This window comes from Ctenocephalides felis, unplaced genomic scaffold, assembly GCF_003426905.1.
Source record: "Ctenocephalides felis isolate EL2017-DRISC unplaced genomic scaffold, ASM342690v1 CF-g0.4_SCAFFOLD_01886, whole genome shotgun sequence".
In the NCBI taxonomy this organism is placed as follows: Eukaryota; Metazoa; Arthropoda; class Insecta; order Siphonaptera; family Pulicidae; genus Ctenocephalides; species Ctenocephalides felis.
Genome location: NW_020538040.1, coordinates 88,269,255 through 88,286,706, shown reverse-complemented (window position 1 = coordinate 88,286,706; position 17,452 = coordinate 88,269,255). Strand labels below are relative to the sequence as shown.

General features: G+C 28.7%; 1 protein-coding gene across 1 annotated transcript in view; it reads left to right on the top strand.

The window, feature by feature from the left end:
* The window catches only part of LOC113378578 (solute carrier family 12 member 4), a 278,020-nt gene that overhangs the window by 208,958 nt on the left and 51,610 nt on the right, over positions 1 to 17,452 (top strand). The window contains exons 7-8 of the mRNA XM_026619122.1: positions 12,456 to 12,529; positions 13,344 to 13,505. Coding sequence (XP_026474907.1) covers positions 12,456 to 12,529; positions 13,344 to 13,505 — 236 coding nt within the window. The remainder of the gene's footprint in view (positions 1 to 12,455; positions 12,530 to 13,343; positions 13,506 to 17,452) is intronic.

Here is a 17,452-nt window from a genome sequence, read left to right as displayed (position 1 = left end):
GTTGATTTTAAGTATCAGCATGGATTCTTCATAGAGAAATAAATGTAACATAATTTAAGAAAATGTAGTTAGAGGATTTAATAAAAATTGGTGCAAATGAAATCGAATTATTTTAATGAATTAAAGTAGCATTTCTATATATAAAAGTATAAACGGTACAGTATTAGTATGAGCTTTCATAAATATTTTATTAGTTTCATTTTCCATATTTTCCGTGTCAGTATATCAGTGGGTTTGCGATTCGAAATATCATAGAATAATTGTGACACATAGCAGCGGTGATATCATTTTCTACCTAAATATAATATTATTGAAGTTTTAATGAATCATAAACAGAAATGATTAACAAGTTAAAAAGTGTATTACATATAATTCAAGGGTCAATTGATTCAAAATATTCAATTGAAATTGTTTAGTTTAATATTTATTTATATAAAATATCATTGTTATTTTTTATACAAAACTACATTCATAAAACAACATATATTCGAAACTATTCATTATAATTGTATATTTATCATTATAATTTAATCTCGTCTATCTTTACTATGTGCGAATTATTCATTTAATTAGTATGATGAGTAACATGGAAAGTTTGTCATAAATGCGTTCAACTTTGTTAGCGTCACAATAATTATATGTATTGAATTAAATGTAGAATATTCCGTGAGAGATATATAGACGTTTGTATGAACAAGTTTGACTATAAATATTCTAATGATATCACAAATATTAGTAATTATATTTCTTATGTATGTTAATTTTTTATTTCATATATTTATTTTTATTATATTAATATTTATTATGCTACATTAATATATAATTTTTTTATTATATTTAAATAAATAAAAAACTAATTTTTTACCTGGGATTCTGACTTGACATTAAACGTGTTAAATTTTTTTTTAAATTCTTACATATAATATAAAGTATACCAGTGATTTTATAAAGAAATTGAATTCAAAAAATATACAGTGGGTACGGTTGTGCCAGAGTACGGTAGTGATATTCATCATAACCGCTGAACTATACTGATGTTGAGATAGGGTTTAATGCGAGAAAGATGAAGTATGTTTGTTTGAATAAGTTTCCATTATTGTCTTGAATTAGCGCCCTACGTTAACATGATCTATGGATCGCATTGCTTTTAAATAGTCAAAAGCAAGAATTTTTGTTCAATTTTTTTTAATAATAGCTATTGCTTGTATACAGACAATTTGTTATATTGAACATTAGTTGTTAATTACCAGCAATTAGTTTTTGCGTAGATAATTTAGATCAGTCATAACGATTATTTGTTTTCAAAAATGTGCGTTTGGTACGGTTGTGACATGTATTTCTTGACCTTTTCGGGTGAAGATTAAATTGATAAAGGAGAATTAACTTAAGTAAAAGACAATAGAAAAGCGAAAGTGAAAACAAATCACAAGCACAAGCGTACCCAGTCTCCTCTATTATAGTTCTAATACATTCTGATTTTTTCAAATTGAATAATTCAAATGAATGAAATAATTGAATATATTCAAATGAATAAATAAATAAATATTTTATCTTATTATTAAAGAAATCTATTATTTTTAACTTCCCGTAGGGTAAGTTATAGTAATCGCAAAAAAATCGAAAATGAAAATTTTTATATATCTTTACGTTTCAGAGGTTTCTGAACATTTTGGCATACCTTAGAAAAAATGGATGTATGTGTGTGTGTGTGTGTGTATGTGTGTGTGTATGTATGTATGTATGTACGTGTGTGTATGTATGTGCGGATACAAATTTTCGTCGACGATTTCGGGAACACGGATCAACCGATTTGAATAATTTAAAAAACATTCGATTCGTATTGATAAGGAGACGTGCTGATTAGTTTTTGGCGAAGACAGGTCTAGCCGTTCCGAAGATACGGGGCAAAAAGTGCCGAAAACGGTAACTCAGTTTTTAAGAGAACGGAGCGTCCGATTTGAATAATTCAAACAACGTTTCACTTGTATTGACAAGATGAAAAATCGATAAAATTTTCATGAAGGTAGGTCTAGCGGTTTCGGAGATATGGAGGAAAAAGTAAAAAAATGAGCCATTTGGCGGTCAAAAATGATCATTAGACATATGCACATCAAATTATCAGATATTTTATAGAGATTTTAACAATAAGTATACATTTTGTTAACATTCCTATGGGTTCCGTACCAATGCTTATGCGTTAGACAGCGACGCGGCGCTTACGCGCTTTATATTTTGTCCCTATGCAGTTAAAGCAGTACGATTGCTTTGAAAAAAAAGTTCAGATCTTCCACAATATGTCAAAATAAAGAAAAAACTAGCTGTAAGTGGGATTCTGTCTTAAGGCAATTAAGGCATCGTGCCTTAAAGCAAATTGCTGGAACTTCCCGTACCAAAAATTATTATTTTTTTAAAAACGATTGACATTTTTAAAAAAAAATTACTTCGAAAAAATAAGATTTTTGAGAAACTATAAATTGGACAAAAAATACTTTTTTTTGAAAAAAAAAATTTTTTCAAAAAAAAATTTAATTTTTTTTTTTTTTTTTTTAATTTTTTTGGAAAAAATAATGTTTTATTTTGGCATATTTTGGAAGATCTGAACTTTTTTTCAAAGCAATCGTACTGCTTTAACTGCATAGAGACAAAATGTCAATGTAAGCGCCGCGTCACCGTCTAACGAACAAACATTGGTACGGAACCCATAGGAATGCAAACAAAATTTATACTTATTGTTAAAACCTCTATAAAATATCTGATAATTTGATGTGCATATGTCTAATGATCATATTTGACCGCCAAATGGCATTTTTTTTACTTTTTTCGTTAGATCTCCGAAACCGCTAACCCTGCCCTCATGAAAATTTGATCAATTCTTCATCTTGTCAATACAAGTCAAATGTTTTTTGATTTATTAAGATCGGACGCTCCGTTCTCTTAAAAACTGAGTTACCGTTTTCGGCACTTTTTGCCTCGTATCTTTGGAACGGCTGGACCTGCCTTCGCCAAAAACTAATCAGCACGTCTCCTTATCAATACGAATCGAATGCTTTTTGAATTATTCAAATCGGTTGATTCGTGTTCCCGAAATCGTCGACGAAAATTTGTATCCGCACATACATACACACACGTACATACATACATACATACACACACACACACACACATACATCCATTTTTTCTAAGGTATGCCAAAATGTTCAGAAACCTCTGAAACGTAAAGATATATAAAAATTTTCATTTTCGATTTTTTTGCGATTACTATAACTTGCCCTACGGGAAGTTAAAAATTTTTTTTTCAAAAAAAAAAAATTAAAAAAAAAACTTTTTTTTCAAAAAAAAGTAATTTTTTGTCCAATTTATAGTTTCTCAAAAATCTTATTTTTTCAAAGTAATTTTTTTCCAAAAATGTTAATCGTTTTTAAAAAAATAATAATTTTTGGTACGGGAAGTTCCAGCAATTTGCCTTAAGGCACGATGCCTTAATTGCCTTAAGACAGAATTCCACTTACAGCTAGTTACATTAAATTTTACTTCTGCAACCTAATATTAGTTTGACCCATTCGAGACGGCGATTTTTTTCGAACGCGGTCCCCAGGAGCAATTTTTTTTGTCCATATTGTTCATTTTTAATAAAAAAAAATTGTTTACTATGGAAATCACGCAATTCGTAAGCAAATTTGCATAAATAAGATGATTGCACACTGTATGTGCAACTCGCACCTCAGTGAATTTTTATTGCGAGGAAAACGGATTGAATACCATGTGTGCCATGTAAGGTAAAATAAAAATTCATCATTAAAATTGACAAACATTTATTTTAAAAATAATTAGATAATATAAAATTATTATGTTGCTTTTAATAATTAAGAACAGAATATAATGCAGAGAAAATTTTTAAGAAATAGTAAAAAGTCAAAAAAAACAAGTTGAATAATTTAGAAAATCACATAAACAAGAAATATTTAATGTAAGAAATTATTTTTTACATTGTTCGTTTAGGCGGTATATATAGAAGGTGATACTATTGCTGTTGGTAATTGTGAAAAATAGAATTAGATAAATATGGTTTCTTACATTGATATTTTCTAAAAATGTAGATTTCGAAATTTCAAACAAAATGTTCTGTTTTGTTTTGGTACGCAATAAAACCAAAGCCAAATTTGGTTTTTCTATACTTTACAGATACTAATAATTAAAAAAAAATCTTATTTCAACGACTATTTTACTCACAATCGGAATAACTGGTAATTGCTCATTATTGTTATTGCACACACGGTGTGCAATCGGTCTCGAATGGGTTAACCATGAGAGTTTTATTATGTTCTAATATAATAATATTTGTTTATCCACTTGACATCTTACGTGAATGCTTTTTATTTACTTTCCGGTTTTATCTTACGAATTAATAATTACAGAATTCTTTTCATATAACATTTATATTGAAATCGTAAACTACAATACATCATTAGTTATTTATTAGTCGACGAATATGTAATCATATTATATATCTTATACGGGTTGAAACTGAAAACAGAAATTTTATTGTTTGTTATTAATTTCATCCCGAAATCGTTAAATTAATTCACAAGAACGCGATTAATATTTTACGAGATGTGACAATGTAAGTCTTATTTGAATCACGCGGACTATTAATTCTGTTTACCTAGAAACGTTCATTGTAGAGTGATGATAGGGCCCGAATATCATTATATACGGAGTATAAACACTCCGGGCCTAATTCCGTACCCGAAATTCAGGGGAATAAAAACCGGAATGCCCATGAATATATTACCGACAATTGTTATCAGCTTTTATCAACAATTAATCTTAATCAAACATAGGAAATATTCGTCGCCGGACGAAATCATAATCAATCATTTCACTATTCGTATAGTGAAATGTGTAAGTGTTTATGTAATACATTGCGTACCCACTGTTTAAATAATCGAGAAGGATAATGCGTGACTTTTGTCCCCATTTTATTAATTAAATAAATCAGGTTCAGTAGGGTTTCTATTATACTAAATGTTTTGATATCATAGTCCCAGGTTCGCTGGTTCGATTCCCGCTACCGTCAATCGTGTCATTAGGCAACTTTGATGTCAAATTTCCACTGCCACTTGGGGTTATAGATCACAATATAATTCCAAGTGGAAATCGTCCTTATAGGACATAGTTGCGTCATTTAATCATATGTAAACTATTAGACATAAGACGTAATATATAAACCCCTCACGTAGGAGAATGGTAAACCGATGGGTTGTCTCTCTTAATAATTCCTTAGGTCATAAGCCTTGAACAAAACAGCTTATATAAGATATGAAGTAAGAGTTCTGATTGCTATTGAAACAATAAAAAAAATTATAATTAGATAAGACTTCGCACAAGCCATGGCGTAGTGGGTACAAAGTAAACTCTACGTCTACACCATACAACCAGGAACTAGCAAATACTGGTTTCGGGATCGATGCCGACTCCGGCCATTTTAAGCTACACTATAGTATATATAACTACTTTATTCTATACTTTTCATCAAAATATTTTGTATTATCAAAACTCAATGTTACTAAATTTTGTCTCACATCAATTGCCGGTGGGGACCATAACCATTTTTTCTTGACAATTATGTTGTTTTCATATTAGTAGTTCTTAATATAAAATATATATATACATATATATATATATATATATATATATATATATGTGTGTGTGTGTGTGTATGTATGTATGTATAATAAATAATAATGGGTAGTACTGTCTTAGGGTAGGTTCATGAGCTGAGTTAAACTCCAACTCTATTCAGGGAAAAATAGTGAAATATTTCCCATTGCTATTTAACACCGCAGTACCCGAAATAGGCTTATTCTCAATTGAAAACATATATTTGATCTATATTTTCAAGTTACAATGAACATTTCTACTATTCGTGTCACGATGTTGGTTTGCGATGGACGCCTTAACTACTGAACCGATTTTAAATTTGATTTGTTCACTGCGTACATTTACATCCAACTTAGGTGATAGTCCGTATTCAAAATTATAATATTTTATCATTAGAAGTATATAATTTAGAGAAATTCCTATAAATTTTAACAGTTATAAACTCAAAAAAAAACAATGCACCGTGAAATGACAGTTGTCAATATTTATGTAAACTTCGAGATAAATCGATTTATGACTCAGATTTGATTTGCTCACCATATTAGTTCAGATGCTAAAACGTTATAAATCACAATGTAAAAGCGACATATTACATTTAAATTGATCCTAAAAAAAATTTTATTTTGAATTTATATTTTTGACAAATTCCAAAAGGATCAAATATATTCTAATATATCCAACTTATGTTATGGGCAATATTTCAAATATAAAATATTAAAATTTTGGAAAATTGAATAAATATTCAATATAGTAGTGTACAAATGATTTCGTCTTACATTGCAAAAATCATCAATATCTTATATTTCTTTCAACCCATCTGCTAGCTGCCAATATTCTGTATATACGTCGTTCATTTTATGATCTATACATCTTTGTTTAGAATCGAAATTTTTCTTCTAATCTTTGTGGAAATAGTTTTCTCAGATACGATATTTTTCAGTGTTATAAAAACGCGTTAGAGAGAATAAATATTGCATTTAGACTGGGAGAGCTTTTAAATGCAAACATGGATATACACTTATAGGGATGCAGTATGTATGTAATATACACTTCCAAATATGTGTATAAGTGTATATATATGTATATATATATATATATTTATATATATATATATATATATATATATTTATATATATTATTCATATATTTGTCGAGTTATTAAATGAATACTATACTAAATCAGTGATTCCCAAAGTGGTTCACATGGACGACATTCGAGGGGTCCACGTCAGTGAAAAAATTTTTGTGGTCCACGAAATGGAAATTGTGGCTAATATATTGGGGAGTCGGTACAATGTACCAATGTACTAAATGATGAGTAATACTTACAAATGTTATTTTACTCAATATTTGAAATACGTATGAAGCCTATATATATTCATGTTTTTATAAAACTCCAATAATGCACAGTTTCAAAATATTGCAAGAATACTACAAAAAATATATATTTTTTATCCAGCACTAACATTTCGAGTTTAAAATAGATCGTTTAACATAACGTTTAATATAACGTTTAACATTTACAGGGAAATACATTTCCGTATACATGTAAAATTGTTCAGATTTTCTATTTATGAGTAAATAGCAATATAAATTGAGTAAATACTTCACTATTTACTCAATCTCTATCGATGTCTGCACGGCTTCCGATTTTTTTGTTTGTTTGTCAATGTCTCTTATACAAGTTTTTGATTAAAAGGATAACAAAATCAATTTGTTTCATCAAATATAAATAAAATGAAACACAATGTTATGAATGATACAGAATATATTGAGCTATGTATCACTTTTTTTCTCTAAAATAATGTTTTACTTTATGATAAAATTTTGTTATTTAAAACCTTGCAAGAAAGTAATTAATTCCAAAGAGTTTATCAATTTTAAGGAACTATAAGGCAATCGCAAAGAAATGGTTCAGACATTTGTTGAGAGAAAATGCAAAAATACCATACAATATAGGATATGTTCTTTATAAAATTATAAAAAATCAAATCTATTCTATGCATTTTTTTAATAATATTCAAAGTATATTTTTTCTTATGACATTAAGTACAAGTTTATTTATGAGTGGAATGGAAATAAAACAAATATAAATAATTCTAGATCACAGTAACCTAGAAAAGAATAAATATCATTTTAAGTTTATATAATTCTCTTTAAATTATCTCCAAAACATTAATTTTGGCAATGTCTTTCAATGTGTGTACTATTTATTATTTGTTTCTTAATATTCAGGTACATACTGATTACTTACCTGTTAATTAAGAAAAGACTTTCATCTCAACATTAACGATTAGATCATAAATCTTACGTAATTAAGATTGAGCAAGTGTATTTAACTTGAAACCTAATAAACTTCTTACCGCAAAGTTAAATAATGCGTGCAAAACCTAAGTAAAGTTATTTCGATAAATGTGTGTTATATGTGTGCACGCTTAGAATTTCCGGATAATATTTTAGAAATATAGTTACGTAATTTAATAGAACTCTAATATTGAATCAGAACATAAGTTTATAATTCTTTACTAAGAAGTCTTTCATTTTTACAAATGCTATGTTATACTCGTATATTCTTTTACATGAATGAGACAGAAAATATTCATTATTATTTTATGACTCATTATTTTATAAAACCGAAAAAATATTTTTTATCTGTAACAATCTGACATTTAATTGTATCTGTAATGGTAATGCGATTGTACGACGAATTTCATAAAATTTTCTAGTAGGCGAGACTGGGTACGGTGGTGCCAATTTTTTTGATCAGCATTAATTTTGTTGTTACCTAGTTAATGTACGAGTTAGCTGAGGGAAAGTGTATTAAAGGGTAATTACACATTTGTTTACATGTAAAGACTAAAATTATATCATTCAATAAGATGCATTAGTCATAAAATCAAATCTACAATAAAAGGGCGAGTGTCACAAATGTCCACATCCCCAGGACGGTTCTGATATACATAAACATAGGTTAAAAACAATGAATTTTTGTGAAAGCTTTTTTGGTTGTATTTAATTTTTCTTCTCCCTTTTCTTTCGTATTTTGTTTTATTTAAGTTGGTTTTTTCTTCATCTGTTTAATCTTCATCTGAAAAGGACAAGACTCACAACCACATGTCACAACCATACTTTTGAAAACACGTACTCAACACACACTTTTGAAAACAAATCATGGTTATGACTGAGGTGAATTATCTACGCAAAAATTAGATTAATTGCTGGTAATTAACTACTGACGTTCACTTACAGCGAAATAGCAAATGAAGTTATCTATCTGTATGCAAGAAACAGTTATTATTAAAAGAAATCTAACAAAGAAACTTTTTTTACTTTGGAAAAGCAATGCGGTCTATAGATCATTATCATAGTCTGAATGCATTAATAGGAACATGTTCAAATAAACATACATCTACATCTTTCTCCCTTTGGACCCTATGTCAAAATCAGTATAGTTTAGCCATAACGGCTGTCACTGGCACCGTATCCTGGCACAACCGTACCCAGTCTCCCCATCTATCCGTTTTTTTTATTCTGTCTGATACATCATATTAAAAAAAATACAAAATCTTGACCAAGTACTTCCGCGACTGGTATTTTATTAAGTATAATTAATAAATGTTGTCTTTACCATTTTTATGACTATTATAATATAAGTTGATGTATCTAACTCGTGCCTAATGGATTTTTAGCGATTCCCTCTTCTTATATAAGTTTATATTTTTTAATTGTATGTATTTATCACTACAAATCTGTACTTCAAAAAAAATATTTCATGGATTTATCGAGTTTATCAATTGTTAGATGCAAATCCGTGGATATACTGTATTTATTTAACTCATCAATATAATATATCGTTGAAAAAATACAAATAATATGAATGGTTTTCTTGTTTTTAGTAATGCCAACGTTACATGTATACCATTTCACGAATATCTAGATTGATCAGTATTTTTTGTCTTTTGTCAAATATTATTTCGTATGTTATTGATTCTAACTGTGCCCTGTTTTCGGTCCGACTTCGACCAAAAGTCTGATTTTCCACTTCAACGTATCGCTAAGAAATTTTCATTACTTAGGCTCATATATATGCAAGCGTTTGCAAATAAAAGTGTATAAGCTGCTTGATGGAATAAAACAGCAAAAATATACGCAAAGAGTTGCCAAAGTTGGCGCTGCGGGCTTGTGGCGAAACTCAATTATTGACGCCGCGAACTTTACTTCCAGCAAGAAGCACACACGTTGCGAACTCTTGCGACGGCGGTAGAACTTGATACTTAGTACACTCTTCGGAATTAATTTGGCTTAAGCATTCGTTTTAATATATATTATATAGAACTTCGAACCGAATCTATATCGAATAAGATTTATTACGTACGGAGGAACGCATGGGAATCTCTTTTTCGGAAACTCTTACAAACTTCTAGAATGTATTGTATATTTTTATTGATTTCACTTCAAGTCAATATACGTGCCTGTGATTTGATTATGAATAAAATAGATGTAAGGTTTTAGTAGTTAAGATATCTTCTATTTTATTACGTGTTTATTAATAACTTTTTTTTGTTTAACGCGGGGCTTTGGTAAAAGGAGCTATTGTAACACGTAATAAGTCAAGTTAGGAAAATAGGGACAACAAATAGGCTGTATTAATTCTATTAACTGAATTTATTTTAATGAAAATAAAATCAAACTTTGGCTTCATACAAAAATCAAAATAATATGAACGAATGTAGAAACAAATTTTGATTCAATCAGATCATTCGGACTATTTATTTAGGGGGAAGTCCCGTAACGCCGGACAGTACCTAATACCGGACACTCTATTTAACACGTATTATTTAAGCGAGTATAAATCTTTCTATATCAAAATACAAGTGAAAGGGGCGTGAGGGGCACACAGGTGCAGGATCACCCGCCAAGACTCACCTGTGACACACGCGGCCACGGCGGAAGCAACCCTTTGCTGTTTTAGGCGCAAAATCACGGCGTCACCTAAATATCAATTGAAGTAATTCTACTGTATTTATGCATTTATATTTGAGTGGCATTCAATGATAAAAGTAGTACTTGATCGTTATCCGTGAAATGGTAGAATATTATAAGATATTTTAAACAATTTCAGTAGGCACCACCAAATGAACGAACATGCTTGTCCCTTAGCACCGGACACTAAGTCGTCCCTTAGCGTCGGACAGTAAACATATTGATATTTCTTGTGAGAATTGACGTAATTCATTTTAATTATTTAATTTTGTTCCGTATGGGTGCTAAGGGTCACTACACATACCCCATATTTTTCGTATTTTCTAGTCAAAGAATGAAAATCTTATGATGAATGCTTCAGCTGAGAGCATCGGTGTGGCTGAGTCAAAAGGGTGGATAAATAGTGATTTTTTATTCGTCAAACACACATGTGCAGAAACTCCAGTGTGCGGAGATGGCTTCCTATGTGTTCAATACTAGTTATTTTGAAATGTCCGGTACTAGTTGCCACTTTGTAAAATCATATTTCTTGTTACCAAAGTTTGATTGATAGTATTATTTATTTTTTAGCAAAGGTTGCGTTTTTGTTAATTCAGTTTGATTTCTAAGTTCATTATCTAACATAAGTCATAATTTAATAAACATTTTATAAAATATTTTTTGATTTATTTATAAATAACCTCGGGGACTTTCCCCTATGCTTAATTATAAGATTATTGGTTATAATATTCTTTGTTTTCAATTCTTTTTTTCGTCCAAAGGGCAATTGTTGTAGTTCGCGTTTTAATACATTTTTTTAGAAGTTGATGATCAATGGATGAAGCATCTATAACACACCGTCTTCCTTTTGACCTCCTTTCAAAAATTTATAGATTATTTTCAACGAATCGGTCCACAATTTTAGATATAGTGGTCAAAGACCTATTTACAAATACTATGAAAAGCTCTTTTAGCTCTTCTTTGAAATCATTACTATAGGTGAAGATACGTTTCCATTTGACTTTTTAGGAGCAAAATTTTATACGGATTCAGATTTATTGCCCCCGGAAATAGTTTTTATTTTCAATTAATTTTAATTATGTTGAAATATTGTTAAAACTGTGCAAATCAAAATACGCGACTTGAAATAGGTTTCTGTACCTATTTCAAAGCAATATTAATTACTTAATTTAATTATGAAGAAAATGCACAAAATTTTATGTAAAGCTTGAAACCGAAAAATAGGCACTGAAGAAGATCCATACTTCAAAAAAATATAATACAAAAAGTTTAGTTTTCATTGTCAGTAATTCAGATTTAAAAAAGCAACCAATTTAAGTCTTTAACCAGTTAACCAGTAGAACTGTGCGCACAGTTTTAGACCGACTGAATCGAGGTAGCATTTTGTTTTGAGGTAAATTACCACTTACAACCAAATATTCTAAGTATCTTGAATTTTGAAAATGTTTTGTTTTTAAAAATAAAATGCAATTTTATTAACCTTAGGCTGTTTGCAACAGCAAATAGTCATTGTTTTATACGCATGTCGAATATACTCGTCAATCCACAAGATTCTGCCACTTTTTTATGAATATTTTCAATTACACTTAACCGATTCAATAGTATTTTATATAAACAATTATTGAAAAAAAAATATTTCTATCACTTAAATTAAACCCCTCTCTTCTCCATTTTATAATATACGTATATAGTATATTAATTTTATATAAATGTTTTTTTTATTTATTTTTTTGTGAATTGATTAAAATTTTATGATATCATATTTGGGATAAAACTGTTATTAAAATTGTATTTTGTTGATTTTATTTTAGACGTATATGGCACCCTGGCTGTCTATATTTGGGGATTTCACCAAAGACGCATCTGCTATGTACAATAACTTCAGGTAATTATAATATACATATATAGAATATAATATGTTTTATTGAATCAATGCAGAACAAAGTATTAATTTTACAATTATTTTTCTATTATTATATTATATTGAAATCAAGTTTCTATTAATATTTACTTTTTTATACATTTTGGATCAGTCGATTTATCCTCATTTAAAAAATACATTTTGATATTTGTGCTGAATGTCTAAAATACTTGTGTTCATAACAACGCATAGTATATAGTAAAAAATAAATATAATATTGTAAAATACATTTTTTATAATTTGTTATCTTTTTATTTCACTACAAGTATTACAATGTGTACGAAAAATATGTATAATCTTGATTTCGAATTTTATTAGATATGTAATGATTTTATTGTTTTTATTGTTCGTTATATGAAATCACCATTATATATTTATAATGATGTCTCTTATAACTGGCTTATGTAATATCGTTGATATTATCTATATTATTTTGTAATGTAATTTGTTTAGTATTTTCATTTGTTTTTGAGTTCCAAAATAGTCTAATTTGATTCTTTTGTCTCCAAGTGAATATATTTTTTGTAAAAGTAACACAATGTTTATCAGTGCATCATTAATAATGCAAAATATCATACTTCAATTTTAAGATGATTTGCAAGCTTTTGCAAAATAATTATTTAATTAAATCATTCCATTACGTCGCTCTGTATAAACTGCTAGTTCTGCAACAAAGTTTTGAACTAACAGTAAGTGCAACGATTCTGTTGAAAATTAAGCAAACTACAATTGCACGATATGAAATCCAATCCTAAATATGAAATAATTATGTTTTCAGAGTGTACGGAACCATTCTGCTAATGTTGATGGGTACAATAGTTTACGTCGGCGTCAAGTTTGTGAACAAATTCGCGGCGGTCGCACTGGCCTGCGTCATATTTTCTATCATAGCCGTTTATGTCGGAATATTCACAAACTGGAATGGAAATGACAAACTACAGTGAGTATTTGAAATTTACATCTTTATATTTGGCATTCAGCATGTAAAAATTATACAGAGAAACTGTTGATTATTATCGTTGATTAGGGTATCTGATTTATAGATTGATAAAATAATATCACATAGGGTAGAGCGGTCCACAAAGGTCCAATTTCAGTTTGAACAATTATATTGTGGTAACCAAACTAATTGCATCACAACAAATACCACATATCGAACAGGCAACTATCAGACTACAATATTCAACCAATGCAAACTATAATTTCATGGACACATTATTTACAAAGATAACACTGTATATAACCTTGATCTGGTATTACGTCAAAAACTTCCCTCGGTATATTCAGAATAACTATTATTTTAAATTATTTCTTGTAAAATAGTTTTTTTAACCGAGATTATATTTTCATTGTTTGCGCTTTTGCCAGGGTGAATCAGTTGATCCTTTTTACCGCACCCATATGTAAGCTGTTGTAATTGTTATATGAAAACATCTGTTGAATCTAACTTAAAATTAATGTTACATCTTATAAAACAGTTAAATAACGTATACTTAAGGTCTTGTCAACTTAAGATCAGTACTAACATCGAAAGAAAATACATCTCTTATGGATTTTCAAATGTTGTCGTTTATCTCCCAATACTAACCTCGTAACAATGAAGGTGATGGCTGGTTATAGATCTTTTCCACTCTACTTTCATTTCTTGTTGTTAAAACACTCTTAACTTTATTTGTTTTGAGATATCGATGGTGGACCTTTTTATCCGCTGACCTTTAAGCTCCGCGCTATGCTCTAACGTTCTATATATCATAGAATAGATATATTACTATGGTAGTATAGATATATTAAATATGGTAAAAATATATTTATAATAATATATAGGGAAATTTTGATGACAATGAGAATTTTGCTTAAATATGTTTTTTTTTTCATTTTGCTGTAGTGATATTTTTCTTATGCCGATACACATTGCTAATTTTAAATATGTATTTGTACTTCGGGTTGCATTTTGATACATTTTTTGCATTAGAGCACCGTGTTAGATTTTTGGGCTAAGATTCAAACAACCTGATACCAAAAAACAGTGATTTCTGTTTTCACTAGACAATAGATCTAAACATAATTTAAAGTATAAATCGCCTTACGAGGCATTGCTGTATATCACAATTTGAAAGGTATGTAATAATATTCTAATTTCAAACAGAATTACGACTAGTTTGTCTTCTAATAATATTAGACTGTAAGGAAATCATCACAACAACTTATAGAACATTAAGAATATTTTTGAATGCTGTTTAAAATAATAATAAAAAATGAACTATTACGTGGTGTCCTTAGTAGGCCTATTTCACGGGTCTAATGTGAGTTTGTTTGTTTTGGAACTATTGCAAAATTCTTTTGATTCTCTTTCTTTTTCTTTCTACACCTTCGCCAGCTCCTTTACCTTTACCTTCACCTTGGGAGAGAAAGAGAAGAAGGAGGAGATCAAGAAGAAGAGAAAGTAGAAACATTTGAAAATTATGACTTTGACGAATAGATTCAACTGATTTTTTTATAATTACCGCCTTTAGTTTTACCAACTTAAATTCACTAATATTACAAAATCACAACAGACCTGTGAAAACAACGTAAAAAAATGAGCTAAGCACAGTACCTCGTAGGTGGCGTTTAAACGTACTTTTTAAAGTAATATCTGTTCTGACGTAAAAAAATATTTATATATTTTTTGCAGATAATTTTATTCTCTACAATTTTGTCTCGAGTAATTTTGCCATAAAACTGACCATTTAGCTAAAACTCGTTAAAAATTCGTTTTTTATCTTTGACATTGTGCCAATTTTTTATCCCGCACCGGATGGATGAGGACTTTTAAGATTTCTTTTATATTTGTATTTTAAGCAATTTAATATCGTAGATCTTTTTTGAATTGGATATTTATTATTTTCATTGAAATCTCTAAATATTATAACCTAGGAGTTGGTGAGGAAATAACATTGGCATTAATATTGTTCTAATCCAAAAGATATATTACATTTTTTAAATTGTGTCTATGTAACAATACCGAAATGGAGAAGCCCTGTAGGCAGAACCCGCACATCAATTTATGTTTACATCGTAAACGATAAGTTACCGAGTCACTCTGATAAAATACGCATAATTTACAATTTTGACATGCCATGATATTGAAGGATAATAAAAATATATTTACCTATTTTCACGGCATAAAAATGTTTTTTTTCGATCTCAATATATATAATAAAGCAATTTAATAATAAACTGTTATGCATTGTTGATACTCATAAATTCGTAATGATTAATTCCTAATATTTTTAATGAGCATGTTTTTACTTCTTAAACCTTTCTCCTTGTATTCCTCTCGTATATTTTTTTCTTGCTGTAGTAATCGCGAAAAAATCGATTATAATTTTTTTTATATATCTTTACATTTTAAATATTTCTGAAGATTTGGTTATGTTGTCTGTATGATTTGATATGTTGTCTTTAAAACAGCTCAGCTTGAAAAAAAAATGAAAAAATGAAAAAAAATCATAATATAAAAGAATCAATTTCTCCAAAAATTCAAATTTTATTCAAAACTCTCAAAAATCTAGCTTTTTTCAAAGTTTTTAAAAAAATATAAAGCTTTTAAAAATTTCAAAATACGGTACCGAAAATACCAGGCCTTTAGGCACGATACCATTATGCATCACTAGTATTTTTTACGATTTTGATTTTTCTAGTATATTTTCTTACTTATTTATCGCCAAAATGAAATAAAAGTATCGGAAAGCTGTTAATTTTAACGTTAATATAAATATATAAAAACGGTGTTAGAATTAAAAAAAAACATTTAACGCCTAAACCATTAGTCATTAATTTCTTTTCGTGTCCTTAAAAAATATTAAAAACGATAATATAAAAAATTAAATTGAACTTAAAGCTAAAAAGCGTAAATATTATTTTGTCGTTTATTGCCTAAAACCTTTTGACACCGTTTGAAACTAAATGGACTATTACAAATGACGAATATATTGTATATTCACATCTTTACTTTTACTGCAATTGTAATATTTTTATGTTAATGATTATTATATTATATTTTTGGAATTTTTTTATTAGAAGACAACCGAATGGTTGATCTTTTTTAATTGTGACTATATTTTTGCTTTTTGGGAAAATGGGTATCATCACTGCTTAATATCAGGTTGCACGAGATTTGAACTCAGAACTTTGTAGTCACAGGGCCGAAGCTTTACTATTTCCACGTCGTGTACCCTAACTTGTTATGAAAGTTGTTTTACATGTTATGAAAGTAATTTTATTTTGGATGTATTTATAGTTCGGCAAAATATATATAGTTAAAACTTGAATTTAAAGCATATTATAAACTTTATCTTTATAACTGCTCGATATATGCTTATAAAACTAGCACACGTACAAAAGTTAGTACATAAATAAAAATTCAGATTATAGAGAATATTTCAAAACTCGAAATTTTATATGAGAATTTATTGCGTACATTTTCAGTGTAAAGCTTTGAGGATTATCGTTCATTAATTTTATTGGAGTTTTGATGTATTTAATTGTAAATGTAAAATGCGCCTCCGTAATTAATTCGATAGGATAAATTGACTGCTCGAGTTCGTTATTTACATCAGTGTTTCGCGCGCTTATTTGAATAATTAACTCATGCAAAAATTCATTGTAATCAGGTCGAATTATAATTAAAATCTGATTTCGTGTTTTCGACCAAGATATTGTTTTTCGAAAATGCGAGGTGGATTATAATATAATATAAAATATGGTTTGAATGTATAATATATTCTATGTTGTATTAACATATATCAATATGAATCGAGCTTTATCAAAATGAATGGATTATACTAGTTTGTTCATTTTTTAAGTAAAATTTGACGTATAACATGATACTTGCTCGAAACGATA